At 32.4% G+C, this 10438-nt stretch overlaps 1 protein-coding gene and 1 pseudogene across 2 annotated transcripts; both read right to left on the bottom strand.

Annotated features, from left to right (window-relative positions):
• Nucleotides 1–4703, bottom strand: part of LOC101495800 (uncharacterized) — a 7962-nt pseudogene extending 3259 nt beyond the window's left edge.
• A 910-nt stretch (nucleotides 4704–5613) lies between these two features.
• On the bottom strand, nucleotides 5614–8811 carry LOC101504514 (uncharacterized). 2 transcript variants are annotated; one of them, XM_004504008.4, is made up of 3 exons: nucleotides 8336–8801; nucleotides 6806–7551; nucleotides 5614–6438 (listed from the first exon to the last, which is right to left on the bottom strand). In XM_004504008.4, exons 1-3 carry the CDS (start codon nucleotides 8627–8629, stop codon nucleotides 5940–5942), a joined length of 1539 nt encoding a protein of 512 aa, XP_004504065.1. In that variant the 5' UTR covers nucleotides 8630–8801; the 3' UTR covers nucleotides 5614–5939. The 2 variants fall into 2 exon arrangements, with proteins under 2 accessions (XP_004504065.1, XP_073225948.1); XM_073369847.1 differs by having other exon boundaries at nucleotides 6265–6424; nucleotides 8336–8811.
• Between the last annotated feature and the right edge of the window lie 1627 nt (nucleotides 8812–10438).

Below are 10438 nucleotides of genomic sequence, written 5' to 3'. Positions count from 1 at the left end.
TTGATCTACTAAAAATAAACGAAAAGCTACAAAGAAAGGGTAAAGCAGAATTGGGACACGGAAAATCTCACTGAATATTGGAATGTTAGAAAAGATAAACTATAATTATATTCCCTAATTGTTGGGAACTCGACAGCGGAATAGAGGCGGGATCGTTCAATGAGGATCGAAATAGGCTCTAGATACCATGTTAACAATGAAAAGAGGAAGAAAGAGGAAGAAGAGAAAACAACCACTCTAGGGTTTCATATCATATAATAAACCAAAACTGAAGTTAATAGGGTTACACTGAGTATATATATAAGAAAATAGAATTGTCTAGAATTGTCTAAAATACCCTTACTACTAATATATAATAATATTATCTAACAGATGCTTCCTAGGTTTCCTGTTAGTTGAAGCCAACCAAATGCCATGCCACGGTTGCTGTCAATTGTGGAGTCAGCAACTAGGGATTGCATTGCTGGAATTACAATGGCTAGTCCTATGCCATTTAAACCTATTGAAATCGCCACCTATTAGTATGCAACAACTAAACAACTAAAGGTAAATCATTTGGTATCCCGTATCGGCATTCTTGATAGAAAGCACGAAGAAAAAAAAATTGAAGTAAGAATAATTTCTACCAGTTAAGTCTTTTCCACACAATCTGACAACCTCAGATTGTTGAATGAACATTAACACCACTATCGGATTTGAAAACAAATGTTTGAAATTTGAGTAGTTGTTTCTAACAAGTGACTATCACACTCTAAGAAAAACACTTCAAACATATTTCTCATTCGAATAAGTGTTTCTTTCTTTAAACTCTAATATGAATTTGGAATTTTGAGTTTGAGTTCTTCTACTCTTTTATGATTTTTCTATAATCTTCTTCTCCATCCTTGAGTATCTATTTATAGATAAAATTAGGGCTTCAATTTAGTCTTTCTTTAATTCTGAATTGTATCTTCATTCCTAATTTTGTCAACAATGATCTTATTCAAAAATAATTATGAACAAGTTTTTGATAATATGTTCTTTAGCCAATTTTTTATTTTTGATTCCAATCTAAGCAGTTCTTTTAGATTGATTATGTCTGTATTTTGTTCAAATTGAGTTTGTAAATTCTTCATATTGATATTGTTTGTATTTTGTTAAAATTGAGTTTGTAATTTCTTCAAATTGATATTGTTTGTATTTTTGTTAAGATTATTTTTGCAAATTCTTCAGATGAAACTTCATTCCTTTTGGTTACTTTGATTTGAGCGAGAACATAGTGTTATGCCGTTTATTGAACTTTCACAAGTAGAAATATGACTAAGTCCAATTCAATATTTTGTTATACGTCAAAATCTGAATCATATCTTTGCATATAATAAATCTCTTCTTTAGAGTGTTTCTTCTTGTAAATAATTCATATCTTTGTGTGGTAAATCTTGATAAAATTTTATTGTAAATAATTAATATCTTCTAGTAGATAAATCTTGAACGGATCTTCTTCAAATCTTTCTTTTTAACTTAGTCAAAGATTTTCTTCGATTATAAATCTGAATCAAATCTTATTTTAAATTGTCTTAAAAAACACGAGTCTTCTTTCATACTATATAAAGTTAAATATATTGTACTCATAAAATACTTTTGTTAACATCAAAACTCTAAGTATAAAACCAATTTGGTTCCAACTAGAAGCAACAATGGAATTAGTCTAACCAAAGGAAAGTAAACATTGAGATAATTTAGAGTACCATTGGCGATTAGCCTGCTTCAAACCATAAATGAATTTATTGAGTTTACAAACTTTAGAAGCAAGGCTAGGTGGAACATATGTGGTCAAACTAGGTAGGAGATACATATAAACTTCTTCATTTAAGTCTCAATGCAAGAAAACATTGTTGACATCAAATTGCTCGCAAAACTACCCTTAAAAGAAGCTAGAGCCAAGAGAACTTGAATCATGGTTCATTTTGCAATTAGAGATAAAGTATTGAAGTAGTTAACTCCCTATAATCGAGTATAACCCTTTGCAATTAGGTTGGCCTTAAATATGTCAATAGTATCATCATGAAGATGTTTTACCTTGTACATCCATCTACAACCGATGAGTGTCTGACCATTTGGGAGGTCCATAATAGTCCAAGTGTTGGTGGTCTGCAATGCCTCTAATTCATAATGCATGGCTTGCTTGCAACATTCATGCTTAGAGGATTGAGTATAGGTAAAGGATTCTTTGATGGAGGAAACACTAAGACAAAAACTGTTGTAAGTAGGGGCACATTTATCATAGGATAAAGTGGAATTTAGTGGATATAGAACAAAAGAAGAAGGTTAATGTGTCTGGGAAGGGAGGATGGTGTATTCATAATCTTAAAGGTATGTAAGAGGATTTCTCGTTCGAGTGGAGTGTCTAGTAGGTGGGGGTACATTATGAGCATTGTTAGGTTGAATGAAAGGTACATAAACATGAATATGATAATTAACAAGGTCCAAATTAGCATCGTGATTAGTCACATGAGGCAAAATGGGAGAAATACCTTCACACAAAATGTTATCAAAAGGAAAAACATGTTCATAAAAAATAATATTTCTAGAAATCAAGAATTCTCGAGAGTGGATGTCATGTATAAAAAAAAACCTTCAGTGACATCCCTATATCCTAAGAAAACAGTTTTCCTAGCCCAAATTTGAAATTTAGTTGTATAATTATGTAATGTTGAAGTATAATCCAAACAACCAAAATATTTTAAGTGGAAAAGAGTAGGTGGTTGACTTTTTAGTAAGTGAAAACGAGATTTATTTTTCAAAAAAGAACTAGGAATTATGTTGTTAATGTGGACAACATCAACATGCAAAACACTAAAGTGCCAAAAAATTTGAAGGAATTTTAGATTGAAAAGACAAAACTCTAATAAGAAATGAAATTGGAAAGGGAAAAGGTTACATGACATGTGGCACGTGTTAATCACCCAAAAATAATAAAAACTGCATATCTTTGCAGAATTTGAAGAATTAAGTGCATGGTTGATTGAAAGAACATAATTAGTAGAACCATTTGTTGTAGTAAGATATGAGGATGCAGATTGAGTTGGTTGTAACAATTGAAATAATTGTTGAACTTGATTTTGAAGATCATGAAAAGAATAAGTAGAATAATCTTGTTCATATGAAGAATCAACAAACTCATGAGATGCAACAAGATTGAGAGATGGCTTAGAATTCTTAGATTGAAAATCGAGTGGAAATCCATGCTTGAGAAAACGTGTATCAATGGTGTGATTTATGTGTTGACAAAGTGCAAAAGCGATTGTTGTCGCAACCTCCACCAGACCTAGCACTTCCTCGTCCCTGATTAGAAAAGGATTGACCACGACCATAATCATTATTAGAAACTTGTAATGTCAAGGATTGTTTGTCATTGGAACTTTCCATGATCTTAGGAAGGTTCAATTGTCGTTCTTAACAAAGAACAAGGGAAATAGTTTTGTCAAAAGAAGGGATGAGTTTAATGAGCATGACGAAGAATGCACATTAGAGTAGGCACCATTAAAACCCTTTAGAAACTTCATGACTTTTCAATCTCCTCCCACATTGATGTCAATTGAGTAATGTAATTGGACATATCAAGGTTACCTTGTTGAAATTTGGTCAAATCATCTTGAATATCAGAGATTCAGAAGATATCCCATTGAAAAAAAGTTGATCGAGAACCTTCCATATAAGAGCAGCTTTGTCAATCCAAATGACGAATTTGTGAATACTTTCAAAAATTGAACGTTAAAGCCATGAAAAAACCATATCCTTTTACGATGGTTGTAGAAAATAACCATCCATGAATTTGAATTTATTCTTTGATATGAGAGTAACCTTCATCGCCCAGGACCAATAACTATAATTCTTGCTATCCAACAATGGTGTGACAAGAACCAAAGAAGGATTTTCATTGGGATGAAGGTAATAGGGTTGGAAGCATAGGTAGAAAAATCAAAGTAATCCATGGATGCATGCGCAAAAGAAGGCAAAACGAAGAACAAAGGGAAAAAATATTACAAGGTTAAATCTAATACCATATTAATCTGGAATTCACACAAATAATTTCTAAGTAAAATCTTATCTCATTATGATCAAAAATGGAATTTACGGAATATGAAAGAATCACGATCAAAGAGGAGAAGACACTCTTTTAAAAGAAATGAAAGACAATAAACCTAACTAATTACAACAAATTCTAGAATAGATAACTGACTAGAAGATAAAATAACAGAAAATGAAATTAAGTAGAAAATTTTAATACATTAAACGAATTAATTTTTATATTTAATATATGAAGTTTTGTAAGGTAGCTAAACTTTAATGACAAAATTAATTTAAAATTTAAATATGATTTAAAACAATTAGATATAAAAAAATGACATGTCATTAGATAGGTGAGTGAAGATCTGCAAGAAGGTGGGGGAGATAGCAACGAGGAAAGTGGCAGCAGGCCAAAGAAAAGCACCGAGAGCTATAGCATGTGCACGGTTAAGTCTCGTGGCGAGATAAGCAGCGAGAGGGTAACAGAATGATTGAACAAGGGATCGGTTGAGAGTGAGGGAACCTAAGGCTGTGGGGTCCGCGTTGAGAACAGCACCGATTTCTTTGTATACTCCTGGAAGCAATGACTAGTCAGCTCTCTCCATAATACCTGCCAGATTCACTAGCACCAATGTTACTGTCTCTTGTTTCATCTTTAACTTCGTTTCCTATGAATGAATATGTTCTGTCTTTGGAGTGAGACACCCAAATGGTGTTTTGGAGAGATGCAGTGTTTGTTTAAGACTTTCCGAAACAGTTATGAGTTGACTATTTGACTAAATTGGATAGATATTTTCATACCATGATGATTCAACACACATTTGCTCTTTCGTTTTAATTTTAATCCCTTAAATCGAGTAAAATATTTAAAGTGCAGATATTGGGATTAAAAAACCAAGTAATCAATCAACGATTAAATGAAGTGAAACAAATTCACTTTCAATGCTTAAATCTAATTTAAATGGGTTGTTTTACTAGTATTGGTGGTTCTTCTCTTTTAGCTGATTCACAACTTGTAGTTCAAGCTTTCATTCATTTGTCTATTATTCCTTATATAATTTTCCATAAAATTTGCACTTACCAAATTTATGAATTTTAGGGTATCTCATATTTTTAGAGAAGAAAATATTTATAAATTAGACTTGCCAGTACTAGTATTGATTTAACTAGTTCTACTCTCATTATGTTGATAAATTATGCTGATAGATTAGCTAGTATTGATTTTACTAGGTTCTCACAACCTGGTTGAGATCATTGGTTGGAACAATAATGCCTCTGTTGATTACAATTCAACAGAAACTATAATATTTCAGGCCAACATCATGCCTTCCTAAATGAAGCTAGCACATCAAAGTCTACATAATATTTTGATAAAAATGAAATATTCCCATCAAGAAAAATTATTAATTTTTTATTTGAATATAATTTTAAGTATACATTGTTTATGTGCATAATTTAGACTGGTACGACTATGTTCACTGAAACTGAGTTTAATTGGGTTAGATGTAATTACCATACACAAGTAATAATAGAGAAAGAAAGTTACTTGTTTACTGTGTATCATGTTATAAATAAAATAATCATTAAAAAATTTAATAATACATCAAAGGTGTAGCCTAAGTGCTCCTTTGGGGCAGAAAAGGATTTAAAAAGCCATAACATGAATTCATTATGCCAGGAGATTTTTGAATCATTAAGAATCTGTCTAAAATCAAGGGATGGACATTGTATAAATAGTTTTTCAGAGTCATATAAAAGATCCCTCCTTGTGTTTGTGTGATTACGTATCAGAACAAAAAAAAAGCTATATAAGTTCCCCATGATATCATAAAACCCATCAAAAGGCTTGAATTGTCCACTGAGGCTCCACAATTCCTTGCAAATGTGAACTATGACAGCAAAACTTTCTCATCATTGTCATCTAAGTCTATGTTCTCTTCCCTTGAATAATCTACATGATCAATCTTGCTACTTTCTTTGCCATTCAGTCTATTTGATTCTAAAACATGAATTTCACAATATTCTTCTCTTGTGCAATCTTCCACATCTAGTTGCTGCATTTCTGATTCCTCTAATGCAACCATTCTCGCTCGCTCTCTGTCTCTCGGGTACGTGCAGTAAAGTAATGAGTAGATGATAACACAGAGTGTCATAGGAATTACAAAAGCTGTACAAAGTGCCTTGGCGAGTGATGCAGCATTTTCCCTATCAGTTTCAATTTCAACAGAATCAGAGGATCCTTTTGGAACTGGTCTGTAACCATAAACATGCTGTGCCAATAATCCAACAAAAGGAGGAGCAAATGACTGCAATATAGACTCAAAAGATTGATCCAAAGCATATATAGCTGTTCGCGACTTCTCAGGAACTATTTCTGCAAATATTGGACTGTCCACACAGTTAAATGTGGAAAGGAAAAAACACTAATTAGTGACAAGCATATGATCAATATTCAATAGTACCTTTGTCCCAATTTATTAGCCAAAAAATTGTCTCTAAATATAACATTCATTTCAAATTCCTTAATATATTATTATTTTTTTCCAAATATACCCTTAATTAATAATACTAAGTCTCCTGGAAGATGAAAACTCAGAATTGTACACGTTGATATACAAAATGATAATTTAGGAAAATTCATACACAAAATATACACATTAAATAAGCTAGCTACTTGTATATGTGAAAAGTGTCAAACGAGATTATAAAAAGCGATGGAGGAAGGAGGTGTAGTTGTTAGTTTGAATTTACATACTTGTTAGTTGCTGGAGCATTCCAGGCTGTAGCAAATCCCATGATGACTAAAACAAGACCATGCATGAAGGCGGTGGATGGATCATCAGGCAGTGATAAAAGCAGAATTGCTGATAAAGGAATAGCTGAACCAGCACTTATTTGTGACAGCATTATTCTCCCAGAGTTTGGTAACCTCAGGGATAAAAAATCTCCAAACCATCCTCCAAACAGAGCCCCAAATGAAGCAGAAACTATAAATAAGGTCCAAAGAATTGCTGTTGTTCCATGGGAGAAGCCTATTAGTTCTAACCAAAGAGTGGCAAATGACAAACCTGACCATGGGAATGATCCAAATACTCCCTGAGCCACAATTATCTGAAATGATGGAATTCTTATAACTGCATTTGCTTCTTTTAATAGATCTTTCATTTCACCATAAAAGAGCTTGTTTGGAGTTTGATAGGCAGCTTTGTTGTTCGAAAAGTGTGGATCATTAGCGAAAATGCGTACTAATATACCAACAATAACACTAATCAGTGCAACCAGATGAAAAGCTATTCTCCAACCAGATATGCCAAAGATTGATGTTGAGGCTAGTAGTACAGAGAAGAGACCACCAATAATGCTTCCAAGGTTTCCTGTTAGTTGAAGCCACCCAAAAGCCACACCGCGATTGCTATCAATGGTGGAGTCAGCAACTAAGGACTGAATTGCTGGAATAACAATGGCGAGTCCAATGCCATTTAAGCCTCTGGAGATTGCCACCTGATGAAGTACGAGTTCACAAAACACTAATGAGAAAGAAAAACAATGATTGTCTTGAACTTCTTGGAGGATAGAAATTAACAGCAAAGAGAGAAAAACAAATAAAACAATAAATATGATGTGAATAATGTGATAAAAAAAATGCCAATGGAAAGGTCTAAAAAATCAGATCCTTAAGTAACTGAATTATAAGAACTTCGTAAACTCAAATAAATGAATAATTAATAGTAATAATAGACTAATAATATTAGTGTGTGTGTGTATATATATATATATATATATATTTACTTGGCTCTATGTTACTATTTTAAGCAATCTGTACTTGTTTTCATTATAATTAATGATAAGAGATCGAGAGATTTACTTGTATTGTCTTTTTAGTTTTTTCAAACAAGCAAGTAAATATAAAAAAGAGACTTCATTAACTATTTTCCTTTCCATTGTGAAAAAGGAAAAACAAAAGGACTTTCAGTTTTTTTTATAAACCAAAGGTCTCCCAGAGCGCAACAACTAACACTACTCCTTCGAGGTAACTCAGATCAATTTAAGGGGTTGACATCTCCAGAAATATGTCATTTCATGTGCACTGGTAAGAGATTGAACCCAGACTAAATAGTGAAGGATCCAATCATCTAACACTTGTGCCACACCATGTTGGTTTTGTAACTATAAGTTGATTTTGTACCAAAATTGCATGCGGTCATTCAAACAAGTACAGATTTACTGAAACAACCCAAACAGTAGTAATGAAAACAAAGGTGACAGTGAAAGGAGAGGTAAGAACCTGTAAGAAGGTGGAGGAGATGGCGACCAGGAAAGTGGCAGCAGCCCAGAGAAAAGCACCTAAAGCTATAACATGTGCACGATTGTGTCGCGTGGCGAGGTAAGCGGCGAGAGGGTAACACAACGATTGAACAAGTGATCGGTAAAGAGTGAGAGAACCTAACGCAGTTGGGTTAGCATTGAGTTCAGCACCAACCTCTTTGTATACACCTGGCAACAATGACTCATCAGCCCTCTGCATAATACCTGCCAGATTCACCAGCACAAGTGTCACTGTCTCTGCCTTCATCTTCATCTTCTGTTAATTTAATAAATAACTGTTCCAATTACCACTCTGTATGTTCAGTGGAAATGGTGATGGCAGCAAACGGGAACTCAACTGCTGCATACTGGAGATGGCTTTGGACGGTCAACGGTATTTGCTTTTGTTGCCTCAATATGTGCAAGTGTCCCTCTGTATATACAAAAATCCTGCTACCCCATGTGCAAATGGATGTGATATGTGAATATAATAACTATAACTATAAAATACAACAAGTTGGTGAATTTGAAAAATATCAAGTTGATCCCTTACAACCAACAAACTGCCATCTTATTATTATTTTTCAATGTTCATATATTTTTTTATCATTTCTAGCAGAAGGGGTCAAAAAATGATGACACATCGGTTATATCTGATTTTTTTCCTTTTAGGGATTTAACTTCTTAAATCTTAATCACAATGTATCATGCTTTGAAATTACAGCATATTTGTTCCAAAATTTATACAAGAACATGCTTTTCTCGACACTTCATGTCTTCAAGTAACAAACTTATTTTTTTGATGTACAATAACTCAATAAGGACCAGTAACAAAAAAGCTATACAAGTTTATAGAACTCATCAAATAACTTGATTTTTCAATTGAACAAGCTGATGAATGAATGCAAGCGATAACTACCGGGACAGCAAAACTTTCTCATCATTGTCATCCAAGTCTATGTTCTTTACCATTCAGCTCATTTGATTCTAAAACATGAATTTCACAATATTCTTCTCTTGTGCAATCTTCCACCTCTAGTTGCTGCATTTCTGATTCCTCTAATGCAACCATTCTTGGTCGCTCTCTGTCTCTCGGGTATGTGCAGTATGGCAAGATAAGCAGCGAGAGGGTAACAAAATGATTGAACAAGTGATGGATAAAGAGTGAGAGAATGATTGAACAGCGTTGAGAGCAGCACCGAATTCTTTGTACACTCCTGGAAGTAATGATTCATCGGCTCTCTCCATAATGCCTGCCAGATTCACCAGCACTGATGTCAATGTCTCTGATTTCATCTTTATTGTCTTTGTTTTCTGTCAATGGATTTTGTTCTGTGTTCAGTGTTTATGACCCAAAAATATAGGAATACATGGAAACACTAGAGGGAACAGAGTTGCCAAATGGTAATGGAAGAGAGGTTGACCTGGTTCATTCGGTTGCTACTATGTTTGTAAAACTGTCTTAAATTTAATATATTTAATATATAAATATAAATTTATTATATTTTTTCTCTTAAATTTAATATATTAATTTTAAAAATAGATCTATTTTATTTTATTTAAATTTCATTAAATTATGACTATCTTCTCGGTCCAACCAAAATTCAATTAACAAAACAACATAGATAAAGATAAAAGATCAAGCTAGAGAGTCGAGGGTACTAAAATTGTGATTAACTTTTATTTTTGCGTAAACCGTGCATTCTTAAAAAATATAGATTATACAATTAATTTAAATTAGTCATTAAATTATTTTTAAAATATACACTTTATTATATATATATATATATATATTAAATATAATAATTTATTATAAAAGTATTTAAAATATATAACATATTATCAAAATAATCATTGTCTGTTATAATTTTAAGAATTAAAATGATTAACATTTTAATAATAAAAAATTAATTTGAATATTTTATTAAATTATGAATTAAAATAAGCAATTTATATTTTAAGATTGATCTAAAATAGAACATCTGATATCTAATTTACAAATGAAAGAGTAAAGTGTAATCTTACTCTATTTATAGAAGAAAAAAATGTGATTTTTTTTCTTTCAATTATCTAAAATCAAACC

Source organism: Cicer arietinum, chromosome 6, assembly GCF_000331145.2.
Source record: "Cicer arietinum cultivar CDC Frontier isolate Library 1 chromosome 6, Cicar.CDCFrontier_v2.0, whole genome shotgun sequence".
NCBI classification, from domain to species: Eukaryota; Viridiplantae; Streptophyta; class Magnoliopsida; order Fabales; family Fabaceae; genus Cicer; species Cicer arietinum.
This window is presented reverse-complemented; position numbering and strand designations above follow the sequence as displayed.

Coding starts and splice junctions, on each gene's coding strand:
- LOC101504514 (XM_004504008.4), bottom strand. CDS start 8,629: ATGAAGATGAAGGCAGAGACAGTGACACTTGTGCTGGTGAATCTGGCA. Junction 7,552..8,335: donor TCTCCTCCACCTTCTTACAG/GTTCTTACCTCT, acceptor GTACTTCATCAG/GTGGCAATCTCCAGAGGCTT. Junction 6,439..6,805: donor AATGCTCCAGCAACTAACAA/GTATGTAAATTC, acceptor CTGTGTGGACAG/TCCAATATTTGCAGAAATAG.